This window comes from Lonchura striata, chromosome 2 (assembly GCF_050655825.1).
Source record: "Lonchura striata isolate lonStrDom1 chromosome 2, ASM5065582v1, whole genome shotgun sequence".
In the NCBI taxonomy this organism is placed as follows: Eukaryota; Metazoa; Chordata; class Aves; order Passeriformes; family Estrildidae; genus Lonchura; species Lonchura striata.
The window spans coordinates 73,126,072-73,147,711 of record NC_140704.1 but is presented as its reverse complement, the minus strand read 5'-3'; the positions used below and the strand labels follow the sequence as shown (position 1 = coordinate 73,147,711).

Here is a 21,640-nt window from a genome sequence, read left to right as displayed (position 1 = left end):
TATAAAGACGTTCATTACTTCTGAGGTAAAACCTCTCCTGGAGCACAGCAAGTTGCCAACAGCCGAATAAAACATTATCTTCCAGTAGCTCTTAGGTAAACATATCTCTTAATAATTTTCTTTGTTACTTTACCCTATCAGCAATGTTTAGTTCCTACCTATTTTGCCAATATCTACTAGAATAATAAGTGAAGTCTGGGAAAGTTAGCAAGACAACAAATGTGGGCTTTATACATAGTTACTCATAAATAAGGAACATTTCTATTAGATTAATTATTTTCTAGTGTCTGAACAACAAGTGCCATTGTCATAAACTGTAAGTATAGCTTGCTAGAAAACAACCCTACTAGGTACAGTGGTTTCCCAGTAACAGAACCAACAGAAAATATGTTTGGAAGGTCTAATACAATGCTAGATGGCAATTGTGGTTGGGTATGGCAAACATTTTTTAAAATATTTGTTGTGTTCCCCGGCTAGCCTACAACTGCTAAAATCCACCAGCCCCATCCCACCGAACCATCACTTTGGCTGATCATAAGAATCCCAGGTTGAGGCTAATCTTGTGAGAAACACTTTAGCTCAAGAGCCCAAAACCAAGAGTGATGCACAAAGCCTTCTGGTAACCATAAGGAGAATTCTTATTGAGGCATAGAAGGCACTTTGCACTTTTGGAAGGAGTTGGAGATTCTTCTATAGTGGTTAAGGTTTTACATTTAACTTAGATGGGGAAAAACCTGGTTTGTCAAAACAGAGCTCTGCTGGGAAAAAGCTACTTGCAAAATAAAAATTAGTGTGAGTTTATTATGAGTATGCCTGCTTTGATGTATTACCAAATCTATCATTATCCTTGAGCTTAGGGTTAAATGTGACATAGAAGAGAAAGCAAGGAAAAACAGCTGTCTGAACATGCTCAAGAAATCCTGTATATCCAGCTTATGCTTAGCCCTCCTAAGTTAAAGCATATTACTGACACTTGAGTTTCTCTAGCCATCACATCTTCCCTTTTTAAAACTTAAAACTTAAAATATTATATGTGAAATAAATGTGATCTAGACTAAAAAGAATTGCTGACACTCAAGAATAAAAATGTAAAAAACCCACAAAACTCCAACAGTTAAGAAATTGTGGAAATAGACCTATTGAAAGCATACATTCAAAAAATACAGACCTTCCTAATAAAGATAGCAAATCTCAGTTCCCATATGCCACTTAAGCAATATAATTTGAAAACAAAATAATTTTAAAAGAGAATACATAAAATATATGTTATGCGTATAAAAAAACTAAGATACTTTTGCATTTGATGCAGTTATCTACTAAGCTACTAAATACTGGAGTGCTGGTTTTGGCTAGGGTAGAGCTCATTTTCTTCACAATGGCTGGTGTGGGTGTGTATTTTGAATTTGTGCTAAGCATAGGGTTGATAATTTAGCAATATTTTTGTTATTGCTGAACAGGACTTCTGCACATCCAGAAAAGACAAGGCCTTTTCAGCTTTCTGTGCTGCCACGCTGGCAATGAATGTGGGGGTGCTTGGGAGGTTGGAAGGAGACTCAGCCAGGACATGTGACTCCAACTGATCAAAGGGATATTCCAGACCACATGGCATCATGGTCAGTATATGAAGTGGAAGGAGGAAGAGGAAGGATATTTGGAGCAATGGTGTTTGTATTCCCAAGTTGTTACATGTGATGGGGCCTTACTCTCCTGGGGATGGCTGAACACCTCCTGCCCATAGGAAGCAGTGAATCAATTCCTTGTTTTGATTTGCTTGTACACCTGGCTTTTGCTTTTCCTATTACAGTGTCTTTATCTCACCTATAAGTTTTCCAGCTTTAGCTCTAAATTCTCTCCTCAGTGCTGCTGGTGGGGGAGTGAGCAAGTGGCTGGATGAGGCTTGGCTACTGGCTGAGGTTAAACCAGGATAACAGGACAGAGGAAAAGATGGTATGCCTCTTCCAAGAGAAATGACAACACTTAACAGTGGTCACAGGAGCAAGGTCTGAGAAACTGCTGAGCTAGCACTCCCCCTCAAGAGACAAAGACAAGAAACACCAAGATGAGCTGGGAGCATTCAACAGCAGCAAAGGGATTTGCTAACATTCCCTGTGAAGCTCAGGTACCTGTCACCTTACAATTCACTCTTGTGCAACAGAACCAGATTCCTTCTTCCCCAACAGTCACCAAACCTGATACTTCCTTATATCTGCTAATGCAGCACATCTGTTTATGCCATATCATGGGGTCATCTTGTCACTAAAGAGCTCAGAAACTGATGTGAGAAAGAAACACTATTATATTTACCGACAGAAAATAATAAAACAAAATGTTAGCCAAAGAAAATTTGAAAATATCACAGATTAAGAAAGAAACAAAACCATACAGCCTAAACATCCATTTCAAATAAGCCAGCTCTCTGATAGTATACCTAACTCCATTCAAGTAGAGACTGATAAAAGGACAAGAGGGTGGGAGTGTGCATGTGTACTGTTTTCAGTTATCTAGATAAGATCTCCAAGGAGAAAAGAAACAAAGAAAGAAATCAATCAAATAAGTAAGGTCATTCTAACTATATAAGTTACACAGACAACTTTCAAGATTAAAGGTCTTTTCTTCTCTGCCTTTCTCCAGTTTCATGCAGTCTAAACAGTCAGCACTTGTAGCAAGATTTTCCAATTACCTTGTTAGCCATGCAGTTTGCATGTCCTCCCAGCATTACACCCCAACAGTTGAGTGCACAAGCCAAGTAAGTGTTCCTACAGACTACAGGTACAATTAAGGGACCCCATCAAAATGCATGTCCCTCAACACAATGATGTGTGAGACAATTTAAACAGTTTGTATAGTAATAAAAAGCAGAAAACACAAGATTATCATATCAGATGCCAGGAGAATACGAAAGGGAAAATAATCCAATTCTACACATAAAGCAAAACCAAAAAAATTATTTGAGACTTCATACAGAACATGCCATAACAGATTAATTCCTTGTTAACATATTTCCTTTAATATCTTCTCTTAGATTTGATAAGTTTCTGACTAAGTCTGCCTAGGTTTTCAACTGGGGAGAAAGTTTCACTAAATTTCCAGTCACAAAAATAAGATTAGATGACCAAGACAATCCTAGTTCATCATAGCCAAAGGTCACCATCAGTCTGGCATGGCCCTACACTTCAAACCTGAGCTGGTGCTGTGCTGGACATCATGACTGCTGTTAGAATACTGACTTTTAGTACATACCCCACCTTAGCCTCTATCTTCTGATGCCAAGCTTTGGCAAGATCATCCTGACATCCTGACTTTATTCAGATATCTTTCAGGAAATACTGACACTACTTACTGCAGACTAGTTTATTGGAATAGCCTGCATTTATCCTGATCACATCATAGTCTTTGTACCTGTGAAACTGAAGTCAATTTAAGATAGCAGGTCAGAAGCTGAAAGCTGTATCTTCAGACCAAGCAAGAAAATTTTGTAAAGGAACAAGAAAGAGATTGATTTTGTCAAACAGTGTCTCACAACATCAGAAGCAACAGAAGGTAAATTTAGAAGGTATCTTCAAAACATTTGTTGGGGGGGAGGGTGGGGTGCGGGAAGACAATGAAATTATGGCTAAAATTAACTTACTTGATTTTACTGAAGACGATGTCAACATCTGTGGTTGTCACATTCTTCCCATCTATGATATTGCAGTCCTTGCATAGCTTTGACCAGTTCTTCCCATGCATTTCTTTTCCTGTGGCTCTTGTATCACCATGGACAGCAAATTTTCTAAAGGCCTCTTCCAGAGCACTTATTTCTCCTGCCGTAGCTCCCTCATGAGAGTTTGATTCTGAGGATAATCGTTTTGCTGGTTTCACCGATTTTTCAGCCATTGTGCTACAAAATAAAGGAGGGTAAACTTATTGCATTAATTTGCACTAGATTACTTTCTGTCAAACTACACACTAGAGTCCATGTCACAACATATGAAGTCCATATGAAGTATAAATGGTCTATAAAGTTAGCAAGAACTCACTACCCTCCACCATCAAACATCCGTCTAAACACAGAACTATGTAACTCTCTGCCCATCTGGGAAAAAAAATTCTAGTACATTTCAAACAAAAAAAAGGTACAGCAAGAAACTAGGGACACAAAACTAGTTTTACCATCATTACATCAGCCATCAAAACAACACTTAATATTTGCTCCTTTTTTTTTTCTTAAATGGCAAGCATCACAGTCACTCTGTTGATTTGAATAGAAGTATGCCCATTACACTGTAGGCATTACTATGTACTTGTATTTCTGAAGGAAAAATAAATATCCCTTTATTTTCTGGACTTCAACTTTTAATTTTTTTTTAATTGAAAAATTTTTGAAATACGACAAAAATATTAATGTTAGAACCCTTATGTTACATTATGTAAGGGTTAACAAGTACAAGACAAGTCTCTCTTGTTATCCAGACCATTTATTTCTCAAGTTTATGCCCAGAGAACTGTAGCTGTGGAATTCATTTGGAATGAACACATCCATTATGGAGGCATACTGAGAAGGGATATCATTACTGCAGACAAGAATTTTTAGACTACTCCAAGTACATATAGTATAGGTTTGTCTTTTAAATGAAACCTTGAACTGAGTAATAGAATACTATTTTCATGTGTCTTTACAAAAAAAACCCAAACCCTGAAGTGCCAGAAGCATGTAATAGAAACCTTTGTCTTCTGCCCATGCACTCTTGGCATGGCAGAAGTAAGAGGCACTAAAAAGCCTAGGCATTAAAAAGCCTAGGCACAGGGCACACTGCCTGCCCCAACAAGCTGCACATAGACTGTCACCACCGTAACATCGGTGGAGCAGCTACAAATTTTTAACCCACAAAGAGATGGTTACAGTATCAGAAATCTGGCAAATGCTAGAAAAGGGCTGGAAAGCCCATCATACTAACCCAGCCTTTCTTCTAAAGCCCCCCAGCTGTATGTGGGATGTGATTAACATTAACATACTCAGAGACAGGTAGGTATTAAAGTTAAGGTTTTATTTCCTCATCAGATAGGAAGTTCTCTTGGTTTATATAATGTACATCAGTGCAAATGCCTCAGTAAGGGAAAGGTTTCTAAAATTCTGTCTCTTCCTATACTGTTTAAACTCTGTCACTCAAACAACCATAACATACCCTTTCCTGCACACTGTAACAGAACTAACCAGAGCTACTTGCTACACAGCAGTTATTGTTGAGGTTTTTGATCAAAAAGAATCTTTTCATTAAAAACGTACTAAAAGAACCTCTGTCCTTCACACTTAAGCAAACATAGCATGGCCAAAGCACTACTGCCTTTTTTGAAAACATGTAAATGCTTAAATCCCTTGTTATATCTTAAGCCTGGGAATCCTTCTGTTTTGCTTACACAGTCAGCACAAGTTTTGGCCAACAAATCAAAATGCTAAATTAAAATTATTATGACAGAAATTTACTAACTGTGGCCTGAGAATTGTATGCGCACCTATGAAATAAAAAGCGAAGCACAGAGAGGGGGAAAAGAGTTTGAAAATGTCAAGTTCATTAAAAAGTAACCAATTCCCATTTCTATTTCCTTTGCATTCTGCCAACTGTCCAAAGAGGAATTTTACCTCAAAAACCTTATCATAAAGCATGCCACCGCTGAAACTCTAAAACAAAAAGCATGCACAGTAAATTGAAAGCTACTACAAACATTAAGATGCATGTATATTTACCAAAATGTGTCTAGATCAAATCTTCTGTTTCATCAGGCTATATTCTTTTGCTACCAAAACAGGAGTACAAGAACATAAGAAAAAAACAAAAAATATTATTGACATAATGTATACAACAGATTATTTCATTAAAAATCAGATCATGAAGATCTATGATGTACCTCTATATTCAAGAAAGCTTGACTTCCAAAAGCAGAAGTCTCTTCCAAGCTTGTAGTATTTCAAATCAACTGGAGCTGGAATACAGAGCCAGAAATTTTCCAAGTTAATACTAACTGGCTAGAGAAAGAGAGTACAGACCAGCAAAAAACAAAGTCTGTGTAGGATATTAAAAACCAAAGTTACTTTCGTATGCAAGAAACAGGACAGGAGAAGGTGGAAATTTGCAATGGTAAGGTATGCACAGTTTGCATCAATTTGTAATTTTACCTTGTGGTAACTAAACTTTCCAAGAAGTTTTCAAGGATAGCTCCTGCTTGCTCTTAGCAATTCTCTTAAGAAGCTATACTAAGTATCTTTAAAAGATACAGCAATGGCACAGTTTACAAGCTATAAACAAGAAAACATCTGCGCCACTGTCTCATCTGAAATTGGAAAATATAATTGCATACCTACATTTTTAGGTATCTCCTGAACAAAATCTTTCCTTAGCCAGTGCCAGTGCCTTGCTGGCCAGTTTTGCTTAGCATTTTGTTGTGTATAACCATAAATCAACTTTGCACAGCACAGCAGAATCGTGTTTTACTATCTCATGCAGTCTTTAATATGATAGCTGTATCAACTGAAAGAATATTTTACTTACTTTCAGTAGTTAAGAAATTTAAACTATAAACTTGTTATAGGAAAAATGCTGAAAGGACCATATTTGGCCTTCAGAAAGATAGTTCCATACTAACTTCTCTCACTCATTAATAAATGAACATTGTATTGGGTTTTTTTGAGTAGTTCTGGACCAGGCAGAGCAGACACAGTACAGAAAAGGCTTTAGTTTTGGATGGTGAAATCTGGTATGCAAAACAGACTCATTTCAAATAAATCCTCACCATCTAAAGCGGAAAGTCAAGGAGAGATTAAAACAAGGGCTCTGCAATGGTTGCCAAATACTATCATAGACACTCCTTTTTGAATCATAATTATAGTTTACTTGTTAAAATCCTATGTAATAACATGAAATATATTAAAAATAAGATATCTGGATTTATGAAAAAATTATCTAGTCTCAGTTTCAGCTTTTCTTTCTGAACACAACAAATAACAAAAGTGTGAAGGGAACTATATTTGTTAACATACTATAATTAGAAGGCAAAGAACTGCACAACACAGGATATGAAATTATGACTTTGAATGGGGCATGTTTCTTTCACTTCTTTTAGTGATTAGAGATAAGGAAGGAGATTGTGTCATGTTGAAGAAATGTTCTCTCAAACAGAAATAAAGAATAACCGATTTGACAAATATTCAAGATCAAATGCTGTTTTGAGTCTTCCTCACCCTTTTTCCCTGGACAAAAGAATCAAAAGGTGGTTGGTAGATTCTGCTAGAAGTAAAGATTAGGAGTAATTTGGGGCAGGGCCACACCAAGATGATTAGTCTAAATCTAAAATACAACAAAACAAAATTATGCCACTGTTCAAAAGCATAAGCTGTGTCCATGCTAACTACAATTACAGTAACCAAAGAAATGCCTTTCATCACCATCCAAAAAGTCTAATATGTATACAATTAGAAAATACCAGAGTCAGCAGAAAGAAGGTGGGACTAGTCATTAATACAATCCTCTCCAAATACTGTATGCTCCAACCAAGCATCACTGAAAGCAGCCAGATAAGTAAGAGGTACAAGCAGATGCTATATTTTAGGAGGTTTCTGAAAGAACAACTATCCTCCAAAAAAAATTGAGTTTCAGAAACCCACAGAATACTTAAGAGAGTTAGGTGCTGTGTTATGAACTGCTATAGTCTGTGTCCTTTAGTAACATAAAAAAAACAGTTCTTGTTCCTTTCCTCAACCTGAAATAGGTAAATAATACAGCACATTATACAGAGATTAAGCCAGGGATCAAACTCATATAAACTGACATCAGCCACTGACTTCATTACTATTTTATGCTAAATAGACTGAAAGTGTAGATCTGTGTTCTCAGCACATGCCTAACCCATTAGAAAAAGTTCTCTAATATCATCAAACTTTCCTTTTAGCCAGAGACTAGAATATATACTCATCTGCAGACAGACACCTGGGAGGCCTCCACTAGATAAAATCACTTATTAACCTGGATTCTTCCATAAAAGATGGGACAAGAAGTTAATGTTTCTGTTGTCAATTTCTAAAGCTGTGTGAATACCCACAGCCTCAGTACTAACCAACTGCCAACTCTACTGAAGGATTTATATTAATTTACACTCTTTCACTTATCCACACCCTCTCCAGGTGTCAACAAACTGCAGGAATTCTGGTATAGTGATGATTTAAATTTGTGGGAATTGTTCTTATAAGTAATCCATCTCTCAGGAGGAAGGAAACTTACTAAATCCCAGAGTATTTTTTTTCCAACATTTTCAGAAGCTTATGCAACTCTTTGAATATGCATGTGTCCTAACAAGTCAGAATTCACCACAGCACCTTCACTGCCCCATCCCGACAACTAATTCATGGCTTATTTGCTCAGCAGAAAGCTTAGGATTTGTTACACAAATTATCATCACTGCCAGGCCATGCCATGGATAGGGAAACCAAAGGAGAGGAATAAAGAAACATGTCTGTTCTGCTGCCAGATACAGAACATCATGAAGACCTTGGAACCCATATTCTACACTACTTTAATTATCAAGGTCACATAAAGCAGACACATGAGTGTAATGACTACTCTAAGAGCCAATGTTCTCCGAACTGATAAAGGAAATAAAAATATATTCTCACTAGCTACAAATCTATTAAACCCCTTTAGGATCTCCACAACAAAAAACCTGTTTTCTACAAAAAAATTATATATATATATATATACACATGCACATCACAGAATCACTAGATCAGAAGAGACCTTCAAGATCAAGTCCAACTCATGCCCTAACATCTCAACTAAACCATGGCACTGAGTGCCACATCCAGTCTTTTTTTAAACACATCCAGGGATGGTGACTCCACCACCTCCCCGGGCAGGCCATTCCAGAACTTTATCACTTTTTCTGTGAAAAACTTTTTCCTAATATCCAATCTATATTTCCCTTGGCACGTCTTAAGACTGATACACATATCAGCAGGATACAAAAATCTGAATGCCTATTTTTTTGTGCTATACCATATACTTTTTCATCTGCTTTGTCTAGCTCACCTCTAATAGCTTTCATTGGCACTAAGTTTTATACAGTGTTAAAAAACAGTTTTTATGGAAGTCATCTCACAACATCAACTGCCATGGAAATGAATATGAGTGTAACTGTCTAAGACAGGACAACAGACTAGGACATTGCCGCATTATTACAGCCTCAGATACATTCATGTTAATGGAAAAGTCAATCTATTTTAAAACTGTTCATTCTTTAGAATACTTATCAACAAGGAATTTGCTAAAATGAGGTCAAAAGTCTAGTGTGAATTAAGGGAAACTTCCAATTCACACTTTTAAGCAGCAGACTCATTCAAGAGTCAAGCTGACCTCTGACTCCTAAAATTGATGAATTTGCAGAATTCAACAGCACAATGGCACAGCTGCAATGCAATAATGGTACTGCTAGCATCTACTCTTTCCTGTAACACTCACCTTTGCCCAGGCCAGCCTTATTTCTCATGTGTAATACCCACCTCCAGTGCAACCCACAACACGACAACACAAAGTTATGTTTACACTGAGCATCAAGGCCATCATCTAGCTATCAACCAAAGTCTGCAGTATAAATTACTCAGGCTCCTACAACCTAAAATGCACTATCTGTTCAGGGTCTCAGTCTTAGCCCTGATACCTCCCTAATTTCTTAATCCTTTCTACCATATCCCCCAGACAATTAGGTTTATATGTTCAGTGTTACCTGTTTTTACCTGCCATTATCCTGCTCATTTTTCTTGCCCACCAAGTGTTGGTAAGCATGTAGGTGCTTAGGACAGGATTTTTATCAGAATTTGTTACTGCACTGTTTGTAAAACTTATCCAATGCACCATAAATAGTTGCCATCCAAAATTTCTTAAGACCTTCTAACCAATCCAAGTAAAAGAGAAAGCAACTTTTCAGTAAGCACAGGAGGTGTTGTTGTTATGAGTTAATTGAGTGCATGATTATGAAACTGTGCAAGGCATTTGAATTTGTCTGACTGCATCTGGTTTATTTTAGTACTTGATCCATCTTCCCTTCTTAACAAAATTGCAAAGAAATGAAATTCTCATTTATTTTCTCTCTGTAATTATTTATGCCAAATAAAACCAGCAGAGTCAAAGTACAGCACATGGAATCTTTTTCCCATATTTTTGCATAAATATTCAAGCTTAGGAAAGGATAAACAGATGGAGAAATGCAACATCCTCCTAATAAAAAGCAATGCTTTAGACCACTCTTAAAGCTTTCTTTAAGCTTCCTTCACAGCTACCTGCAGGAACTAGAGTTAAAGCATTTCTCTTCAGAGATCTGCTCTGGTTGTATTTCTCCACATGTGATGCTGAAGTGAATGGCAGCCATCCATTTTCCCTAGCATACAACACAGAAGGCACATGAGCAGAGACCTCTGCAAAACAAGCAAAGCTAGTAACTCTATCTACAGTTTAACCCATCTTTACCTAAAGAAAATGAAAACTTTTTGCAGGCCTTATGAGGAATTGCATGGCTGAACCTCGAGTTCTCTTAACAATATAAGCGACTTTAGCACTATGGACAAGGGCAAGGCTGACCAGATCATGCAGACACATTTAGACCTTCATCAGGACACACACAGAGTAACATAAAAGGTACCTACTTAACCTGTCCAGTGTTTCTCCTCAACAAAACAGTATTTCAGACTGTGAACATAAGCCATCACATAATCCATTAAAGGATCTAACTTAGAAAACATATTATCCAGCAAACAGATTACTTTGCTGACAAATAATTGTTGCTGTTATATTTCTAAAAACTATTGCTATTCAGCTAGTTACTTCTACAATGTTGCTCAAGATACAAAACTAAGTTTAGTTCTTAGTAAATTACATTCCTCCATTTCAAAGAACTGCTTCATAATTATCACTTCTTTATATAAAAAAGCATTTGTACACAGACACACAAATATTTATCAGTAACAGATCCACTGCAACTTATTTCTTTTAAATACATGTTCACCTGACAACACTTAAAAGTACACAGAAATTCTGTATCCAGCTAATTTTTAATTAGCTCCACAATATCCTGTAATACTTGTAATCCTGTAATACAGTGTCACTGACACAAGATTTTAACTATGAAGGTAAAAGCATAAAGAAGGCATCCACAATATATACACATACTGGTAACTCTTATTATGCTTTTTTTCCATTATGCCACTACTCCATTTGAGAGTTCCACTTTTTTAAAAGTATTCATCTTAAGCTCCAGCAGGCTGTTGTCATTGGTAGATGAATAATCTGGATACATTCTGCAATTTCGTACACAGGCAAGGATACAAGCCAGTGTCTAGAACCACCTACACAGGAGAAAGTGAGTATGACACCAATTAAAGAACAACAAAAGAGGAGACTCAAGTGTTTAGATAAGGTACTTTTTCATGGTGCATCAAAAAAAGACTTGGAATCACAGATCTGAAGAGTGGAAGACAACAGCTGCTCTCCACAGTAGTTAGTACAATTAACTTACAGCTCCAAATAACACACTGGGACTGTCATCACTTTCGGATCAGTTGAGTACAGGTTCCACTACAATTGTAGAGCTCGCTTAGCCTCACTTCTTCATACACTATACATTGTATCCTCTCACCACCCCCACCCAGACCAGACTTGGAACTTCTACAGAGCCCTTTCAAAATACTTCTGAAAAATCAGTGATGCTTGATCCATGAAAGCGGATCAAAGATTTTACAGAAAAATCACTTCAAACTCCATTAAGATGGGGGACTTTGAGTACCACCCATAAGTAAAAGTATCTAGAGAATCAACTATTTACAGGGACAGAATTAAATCTAAGAAAAACTGAGCTAACAGAGACTCAAAAGCATTTTAAGTTTAGTAGTCAAAAAACACCACCTCTGATCAAAGAAAGGAAGATGATACAAGAGATGCAAAATCATAAGACAAGATGTTCTACCATAAGACACTTTACAAATTACATTGGTAGAATTCCTGAGAGATCTAAACACCTCTGCAGAGAAACTAAATCACCTACTAAATGGCTCTTTACCAACGGCTTTTTTGCTGTCTACCAAAGCTATAATAAACCTCCACAGTTGAAAATTCAGGCTACGCCAGTGCAAGTTACAAATACTACTTCCTTATGAAGAGACAATCAACCATGCAGGGCACTAAAGGTTACTCCCAAGAATAGCTGCAAATACTTCATATCCTCATGTCCCCACATTAGACTGCCTTTAATACAGAAGGTATATTTAGTCAAGTATCTCTGAAAGACAGACTTACCAAATCTAGGTTATTGCTCTCAGATAACTAAATCAATATCATCAATACATTAATCAGGTTAGACTGTCTAAATATCCCTTATGTTCATAAAATCTGCTACTTCACTTTTGTCTGAACCCATGAGAACAAGCTAACCATTAATTACAGATTTTTTGCAACCACCCACAGCCTGGTGCAAAGTAAGAAGGGAAATACTTCCTTTGCTAAAACAGTAAGTTCCTTCACATCTGTAAGTGCTTCTAAGATGAAATATTTGGGTACTACTTCCAATACTCAAATCAGAAAAGACAGGCTGAAACAGGTTTTTTTAATTAAACAGTGTCATCAGCAATGACATTAGCTTAGCATTTTCACTACAAGAATTTTCTTACACTGCAAGAATTTTCTTAGCATTGATCCATTTAAGAATTTGAATAGGACTGCAACCCTCAGAGATTCAAGCTAAAACTGTTATGTCATTGATTTTTTTAATTTCCAAGTTTCTCTGTGCTGGTTTTGTCAAATGCTCCCAATATATGAACACTGACACAGAAACATATTCCTGAGATTAACCAAACTGAGCAAGAATTAACTTCATATGATTATTTAAAACAGTAATGCTGCAGATTCATTTTTATAATCTTATCAACCACCTATTGCATTGACACTTTGATCTGTAAACTCTTGGCTTCCACCTCCTGGGTTTCCATCCAGGACAAGGTAAACTCATACCACAAACTCAGGACCCTACAAGGCAGGGTAGTGGTGAGGAGGAAAAGAAACAGGGAGCCTTAAGACAACTAACAAGAGTAAGAGCCTAAGCTTCTCCACAGCTGCCTCAGAGTTCTGACACAATTAAGAATCCCTTTTAGCAGCAGCAAAGTGAATTGCCCACCCACCACATATAACAACTAACAGTAAAGAAAAACTTCCCAACTGTTTTGATGGACCACTGTGAGCCAAGAAAACTGAGTAGCACAGAATCAGTCTGTTCTGCTCTGTCAGCACTTGAGATAAACACCCACTCAGGAAGAGCAGCCTGAAACCTGAGCAGGATATGCATACTTGTCCTGTAACACATGCACAGCCCCTGGGTACTTGAAGACCATATTTATATGGGGTATTTTACCAGTAACATCCTTTCACTGTACAGTTCCTTTCATCACTATTCCAAAAACAGTCTACAATGAAATGGGAAATTCTTGCAATACTTCTATGTATGGGCAATTGGTAGTGTGATGCATTCACTCAGAAATGTCTTTCAGCTGAAGGTGTAGTTATTATTATGTATTTCTGGGGGGGTTAGGCACATGAGGGGGATGAGATGAAGAAAGAGCTAGAACAGCTTATGGAAAACACTGAGGAAAAGGAAAAATATTTTTTCCTATAAAACTGGAATTTGAAATGAAAATTCCATTTCAAAATTTTAAAATATTACCTAAGATTTAAAAAACTGTAAAAAAAAAAAGATAGTCTGAAGATTGATGGTTGATGTAGATTTTTTTACCTTAGTTTTCAGCACTTAGTCAAGCTATATGCATTTCAAAATCCCCCAAACCCAAGCCATTTGCATGTCCCAAGGATAACCCTCAGAGAACAGTGGCAGTCTTACATTAAGTTCTACAATTCCCTTTGCTCTTACATGAGGAAATATACAGCTGGATAATGCACACACATATCAATGCAGCCTTCTTAACATCAGCTTGATTTCTCTTTTGCACCACTCACAGTTTCTTGTTCTTCATTTTGGATCATAATATTTAGGAGGCCATGTACAAGTTTTTGTTCCATTATACTGGACATATCACATTAGTAAAGGTCCCCAACCACAGCTTCCAGACACTATGGCAATACAAACAGTAAACAAAATATTTCATTTCAACTAACTGGCAGAGACTTCTAGAAGTACTTATGCCCGCACTAGTCATGGCAGTACGGCAGAGAAGGAGTAGGTGTGGAAATTATATACCTGCTTTTAATTTCAGTTAGGCACAGCATAAGAATGGGTTTTGGGGGGAGACAAAAACAAACTTCGCTGCTTGCTGAAAAAAATCTATTCCATTTATGCAGTCCTATGTTTTATCCTACAAGCAGTATGCATGTACAAATAAAAAAGGACATTACATCATTGAACGACTGACTATGCCACAGAATGACTGTTCTTGTAATACATGAAATATATACTATATAAACATAGAGAGATAGATGCTTGTGAGTATGGCCACATCCTCACATGGGAGACTTACATAATTAAAGTGTGTAAAACAAGAAAAACATCTGATATTATTTTATTTTGTATTTTAGCTTATCACCTGAGAGCAAGTTATCAAGGTCAAACATTGCATGGCTTATTCTCCGAAGTGCTAAGAGATATATTGAGTACAATTAATTGCTTTTACCTATAATGAGAATACTTAACATAAATTGACATAATTGACTGCCTTACTCTTTGAAAGACACTTATTTTTTCAAATTAAGCTCAAGATACAAGAAGCAAAACTAGCTTCTACCAAAAATACCAATACCACTCCCAAATACCAAATTTATATAAAAATACCAAATACCAAAACCACTACAATCACACAGCTGCCTCCAGAAAGTAACTGGAATGAATATATCTACTACAAAAATTAAATAAAAATACATGTTTTTTCACCACAGCCAAGCCACAGATTAAACATGACACAGAAAGAACTACTTGCTGGATGTATATTTCCATTTATAAATATCTTTTCTTAGATTTACAAGGGTCAAGTGCAAGCATTGCAAGGAGATTCCTATGTGAATTTTATCTGCAATTTGATCATTGCATGGCATGCTGTCTAAGCATTACACTGTACTATAATTTAATACTGGACATACACTTCAGCAGTTACAAATGATGGACTATTTAAAAGCATTTAACTGTGACCCAGAAACATACAAAGGCATTCAAAATATCATTTTATTCTGGACTGGGGAGATGAGAGGTTGAGTTGGAATAGGGTCTCTAAATACATAAAGAAGTGGCTCATCACTAAAGGATTAAAAAAATGGCCATGGCTATTTAAAAAATAAGTTGTATACGTTTGATAAACAGTGATGCTATTTTAAGCCTAAGACTATGAAAGTGTATAGGTATCTCTTTGGTTTTCCCCAAAGTTTTCACAGCACTAGAGGGGAAAAAAACCCAAACCTTAATGTTTTACTATTATGCTAACCCTTTCCAACCCACCTAAAGCATGCTATTTAATTACGCTGGCTGAGAAAACAGTGGGACCGCTCTAGTAAAAGACAGTCTCACATCATGTGTTTCATTTTAGGCTGGGTCTTGGGTTTGCTCCGCCTCTTCTTTTCAAATAAACATGAGGAGTTATGCAACCCTCTGTAAAATCCGAAAAAAATTTGTCCCCTCCCAGACCTGCCCGTGTAGAGCCTGCAAAGCATAAACAGGGAAACTGGTTGTCAGCAGCATCTCCTACATAATTCGAAGCTGTCAGTGTTTAAGATGCTATTCACATGTGCCTTTGGCACCTTGTAGCATACACCCAACCTCCCCCGGAACAATTTCATCAATGTACAAGAACTTTTACCCAGCACTGAAGAAATATTTGCAACCGCTGGTGATCCGGCAGAGGAGGGATTGTATTTATTTTTAAACGAGCTAGCCGGGGTTACAGATTAAAACAAAGGATTTTGTTTCGTCCTCGTTTTCCACTCCGGAGTACATGGCTGTATAGGTATAATACGGGTATTATCCCGCAGGCACTAAACGGTCTCCCACACCTGATGTTGGTTTTGTGCAGGTCGATAAACAGCAGAGGCTCTCGAAGACGAAGCCCCTCCAGCTACCGCTTGGGGATTTCAAGGAAAAAAAAATAAAAAACAACAACGGCAAATAGCCCCTCCGCATCGGTCTCCATAAAAGGGGGCCGCTGCCTCTACACGAGTGCATGAAGCAGCGGCAGCTGGGGCTTTGTTGTTGACTGCGGCGCATTTGATGTGTGCGCGCAAGGTGGCTCCTTCCCGGCTCCTCCGGGAGCCACCCCCGGCGCAGTGCGCGGCTCGCCAGCCGCCCGCAGCCAGCCTCCAGCATCGCCCAGCCACAGACCCGCTGCCGCCGAGAGCTGGAAGCCGCCCGCTCTCACGCTGGCTGCGGCCGCGCCTCCATCCTCGATGGCGATCGGGTGATGCGGCGGTAGAGCCCATCCCCGCAGCAGGGAGAGGCGCGCAGCTCCGCGCCGAGCCCCGCTCCCCGCCGTCTCCTTGTGCCCGGTTCCCGGAGGGGAGCGCAGAACATCGGAGGGACAGCACGGAGGCGAACCCCAAGCAGGGACGCGGAGCCGCCGCCCGCAGCCCCCCGCGGGCATTACATAACGACGGCGGCGGCCGAGCCGGGCTGGGCTCGGGCGCCCCTCCGGTGGGGGCTGGCACCGGGAGGGAGCACCGGAGCCGCCGGACGCCCGACAGAGCCTCCACCGCCCCCTCCCCTCGCGCCATCGGCAACCGAGCCGCGATCGATTAGCGGCGCGACGGAAGGAGGGAGCGGGCACGGCACAAGACTCGCACCCCACGCACCCACCTACCCCCCGGGGAGCGACGCTCGGCCGGCCCGGGAGCGGCGCCCGCACACTCACCGCCGGCGGCGGAGGGCGGCAGGTCTGGCGGGGCTGGCCGGGCTCCGTCCGGCGCGCTCGGCAGCAGCCGCGGGTGTCCGCAGCCGGCGCGGCCGTTGCAGCGGCGCCGCCCCCCGCGCGGGCATTGGCGGGCACGCGGCGCCGCCCGCCCGCCGCGAGCGCCCATAGGCGGCGCCGCGGCCGGCCCCGCGCGGGCCGAGGGGCGCGCGGCCGCGCTGCCTTACATGGGCCGCTGCGCCGCGCGCCGCCCCCGGGCGCCCGCCGCCCGCAGCGCTGCGGCAGGTGCGCTGCGGCGGGCTGCGCCCCGCCCTGTCCGCGCATCCTGTGCCTCCCCCGCCCGCTGCGCCGAGGGGAACCAATGACTGCTGTGCCCTGCCGGGCTCCGGCAGGTTTGGGTCTGGATGGCCGCTCGGCTGTGCTTGAAGCTGGGGTCGTAGACGTAAATGAAAACGGTGTGAAAGACTGGGCTGTCTGGTGCAGAGGGCATTCGGTAAAAGCCTCACTTTCCCTTAGCTTGCCTCTCGCCTGGGAGCGGCCTGAGGCCGGCACAGCAGAGAGGCACAGCCACAAACCTGCTCTAGAGCAACCCCATCCAAACCCCTGGAGCGCAGACACAGTCCAGGAGTCAGCAGGAATCTAGTCAGCCGTTATGCACCCTCATCTGTGAATTTATAACCAGAGTCCAATGACCCTGCAGAGCTTGGTGGATTTTAAATTGAATTCTGCTCTGCTGGAATGAAGTTAAAACAACCTTCGTACAGTCGTGAGGGGGGGGGGGGGGGGGAGAGTAAAATGCTAATGGAGTGCATGTGCAATGCAGTCCCAATTTTTTAAATGCAGGAGAAATATATGGCTAATTTTTTAATTGGTTCTATACCTATACTTGCTTCAGGATACAGAATAGCCTACAAACTATTATAAAATTAGCTTATAAACTCTGATTTCAGTAACTTAAGGCAATTATTGAAATTACCCAAAATGTCATAAAGGGACTTGAAAGGACCTTTCATGTTAGGGTTGAGTTTGACTATAGTATGAGTGAAGGTTTTGTGGTAGTGTAGGGCATATGAAATTTTAATCTCTCATAAGAGCAAAATCAATGTCTGCAAATCAATCTGCAAACACCTCTAAGTCCTTCTCTCCAGGGCTGCTCAAAATTCTTGCATCCCCCAGCTGGTATTGGTACTCAGTAGTGAAACTAAACATGTTCTTGGTAGGCACAGACATACAAACTCATTTCTGCAATACATAAGTGCATACACATATGGACAGCTACACAGATCAATACAGCCAGAAGCACTCAGCATTCACAAAAGCACAAACAGCACCAATGGCCTTATCTTGCTACCCTTTGGCTAATCAGGATGAAAGTGTATTATTAGGAAATAGATGCTGTGTATAATGCGGACTCTTCCAGAAGCTGACTTTAGATACTCAGTCTCTCCCTGGACCCACAATATGCCCCACTGCTGTGCCCTGGACATATACGAGCTCCTAAGACTTGCAGTCCCAATGTAGCTGCTTTTTACTCAAGGGCTGGTGCAGACCTCCTCACTGACATGTATCACAGTTCTCTCAGTAGCTGGTCTTAGACACGCAGTCTACCAATTGGCTGTGGATCCCAGGTCAGTTACTGGCCACTGGACACACTATCCCTCAGACCCCACAGTCCACTCCACCTGCTGGTGCAGATTTCCTTGCACACAGCAGCACATAAACATACACACTGTGGATCTCTCCTGAGCAATCACCACCCAATATCTTAGACAGGCCCTCCTTCCAGCCTGGATCACTGTTGTCCCCAGCTTCTTCCCACACGTGTACACACACATGCACAGACGTGCTCTCAGCTGACCTTCAGATTGGCATAGACTCCATCAGTTGGCATAGACTTCTTGGCCTCTTTGGAAGTCACCTTCTCCAATTGCCTCACTTCTAGAGATATACTTCCTTCCCAGGACTTTTAATCTCTTCTCCATCTATTTTGGCTTGATATTTGCACTCTCACTTGGTCTAATTGCTTGCACCACAGACACATATAACCCCTGATCTGCAGTGCAGCTGTTGGTGCTTGTTTTTACTCCAGTCTCTTCAGCTGATGACTCTGCTGATCTGCAAACCCTATAATCCCTTGTCTGATTTCAGTTGCTGACTCTTAGACATCCATACAATCACAGCCATAGAGAACAGAGTCCACTCATTTAGGAAAATAGTTAGAAATGGAATTTAGGAAGAAGGCAGGACAGCAGTGATCATGGGGTGTGGGTCATGGCCAGTCAAGCATACTGCCCAGCAACCTGTTTACACATGGGCAACTGCTTTTGTCCTCCTAGCCCTCTGTGACCCATTTTCTCCAAGCCAAGATAAGCCCTCCCTTCCTCCGCCTTTAGTTTTGTCACCTACACCAGCCAAAAAGTATCTTGTATAATCCTAAGATTCCCTGAATGTCAGGGGAGGTTCAGACTTGATACCTGGAAACATTTCTTTACCAAGAGGATGGTCATACCCTGGAACAGGTCTTCTGTAGAGGTTGCTGATGCCCTGTGCCTGTCAATGTGTGAGGCATTTGGAAAATGTCATTAAAAACAGCTTTAACTTTGAATCATCCCTGTCACATCAGGCAGTTGGACTTCATGAACATTCTATTCTATTCTATTCTATTCTATTCTATTCTATTCTAGTCTAGTCTAGTCTAGTCTAGTCTATTCCCTTGCCTTTTACCCAGCTTGGAAATGAAACTTGAGATAATTTTAGTAAGGTAATATAAAAAGGGATCTTTATTTGAAGGCCTTCAGAGGCAGTTATGGAAAGATGTCCATAAATGGCCATGCACCTTTTCTGGAGCCCCCCTTCAGCACTAGTTGTACTTTGTCCATGAGATGTATCTCAAAGAGTGGTTCTGAACTTTGGTTCCCAGGAAGAACCAAGATAGCATAGAGCCTTTTACCCCCCAGGGCTTGGAGCTCTGGATTTTGTTTTGTCTTTCTGCTTAGGGAAAGGCCACGGAAAATTACTAGGAAAACTAGCTACAAAAGATGGCAGAGTTACAAATATATGTGTGAAGAATACAGAGAACATACAAAATAAAAAAAGGCAAAACCCAAATGGCATCAACTGTAGCCCTGACTTAAACCCCTAAGTTTGTCTGGAGGGCCTATCCAGATTCAACTGGTCTGTTTCAGATCTGGGTGATGACCATCAGTTCTCCTTTGTAGCACTCCTGAGACTAGGGATCTTTTTTCTGAGTTCCCCATAAAGATGAAGGTTCCCCTCCTTGATATTGTTGTTCTGTGCCAAATTTAGAGTGTGGAGATGAGCTTTTTATCAAAGAACCTAACAACTCTTAATTTCTGGTCACACTTTGAAGACCCTATATTCTCGAATGAAGAAGACTTTAGAAATTTAATTTAGCAATTTAATTGAACAGAATTTAGTAATTTCGTACCTGGTCCTGGAGTCATACTGTTGAAAATGTGGCATCATGAAGTTTTGGCAAAGACAAATGAGTCACAGAAATAAATCAGTGATACCTCAGGGCATATGTGTGCTGCCAATCCATACCATCCTCCTTTCCATCCTTCAGTTTGCAGTCTACCCTCTCAAGTGGCCAAGATAGGGATGAGACAAAATGTTGGAGACTTTATTTCATATTTTCAACTGGTGTTTGCTGTTCAAGATGCTTCTCTTTTACACCTCCCAAACTAATTTTTAGAAAATTCTAGTATAAAATCACAAAAACCCATTTTTTTATTATCTGTATTTGGGTTACTTGACAAGGTTTTGGTGGAAAACAGGCTACAGGGGTGGCTTCTGTGAGAAGATACCAGAAGCTGCCCCTGTGCCAGAAGGAGTCAGCTCCAGCTGGCTCTGAAGGACAAGCTGCTGGCCAAAGCTGAGCCTTGTGGCAGCACGCAGTGACAGTGTATTTAACAAAGGGGAAAAAGTGCCACACAGCAGAAGCCAATGGGTGTGAAAATGGTATAGACAGCTCTTCAGACCCTGTGGGAGGTGCCCCTGGGGAAAGCAGTTCAGGGATGCCCTGGGAGACTGCATTTATTTAAGGCAGGGCATTTTCCCAGAACTCACTGCTCCCTCATGTAAATGAGTGTATGTCCATCATTTGTTGTAGTCTCCCCAGTTCCAGAAAGTTCTTTGTTCTCAGTTCCCTCATTGGTTTCTTCAGAAAACCACTCATTCCCTTCTCCCTCATTGGTCCTGTGCATGTCACCCCATCCGTGCTCCTCCCTTGAACCTTTCCCTCATTGGGCAGTTTGTACCTTGACCATGCCTATCCTGCCCCAGTTAAATAATCTGGCCCCTCCTTCCCCAGTTGCTTCTGGAGCCTTCCCCTTCCCATGAGGTTGTATCTATGCTCCTGTTCCTGCTCCTCCATCCTCAGCCTCTCCTTCAATAAACCCACATGGATCTTAAAGCTCGAGAGTCCTCTCGTCTTTGGTGGAGTTTCATTACTCTATCTGGGCACCTGTTGACTAGCCAGCAACAGATTACCGTGCAGGACTCAATCTGGGGCAGCCTGCAACACCCCAAGGTCTGGAGGGGAAGAAGGAGTAGCAGGAGGTGCTCCAGACAGTGGAGGAGAGATTCCCCTGCAGCCTGTCATGCAGCCCATGGTAAGGCAGCTGTGCCCCTGCAGCTTGTGGAGCAGACGTCCACCCTGCAGCCTGTGGAGGATCCGATGTCCAAGCAGATCGATACTCCCTGAAGGAACCTGTG

General features: G+C 40.8%; 2 protein-coding genes across 4 annotated transcripts in view; both read right to left on the bottom strand.

Annotated features, from left to right (window-relative positions):
• TPPP (tubulin polymerization promoting protein) overlaps nucleotides 1–17,030 on the bottom strand; it is a 65,355-nt gene extending 48,325 nt beyond the window's left edge. Inside the window, exons 1-4 of one of the 3 annotated variants that reach the window (XM_021540502.4) lie at nucleotides 16,907–17,015; nucleotides 5,887–5,961; nucleotides 5,726–5,775; nucleotides 3,629–3,880 (exon numbers count right to left, since the gene is read on the bottom strand). In XM_021540502.4, coding sequence (XP_021396177.1) covers nucleotides 3,629–3,876 — 248 coding nt within the window. In that variant the 5' untranslated portion in view covers nucleotides 3,877–3,880; nucleotides 5,726–5,775; nucleotides 5,887–5,961; nucleotides 16,907–17,015. Of the gene's footprint in view, nucleotides 1–3,628; nucleotides 3,881–5,725; nucleotides 5,776–5,886; nucleotides 5,962–16,855 lie in introns of all 3 variants that reach the window. The other 2 variants (XM_021540501.3, XM_021540503.4) reach the window with 2 other exon arrangements.
• Nucleotides 17,031–17,166: 136 nt separating this feature from the next.
• LOC146768300 (uncharacterized) overlaps nucleotides 17,167–21,640 on the bottom strand; it is a 38,818-nt gene continuing 34,344 nt past the window's right edge. The window contains exon 5 of the mRNA XM_085571585.1: nucleotides 17,167–21,635. The gene's annotated coding sequence lies outside the window, so the exon portion shown is untranslated. The remainder of the gene's footprint in view (nucleotides 21,636–21,640) is intronic.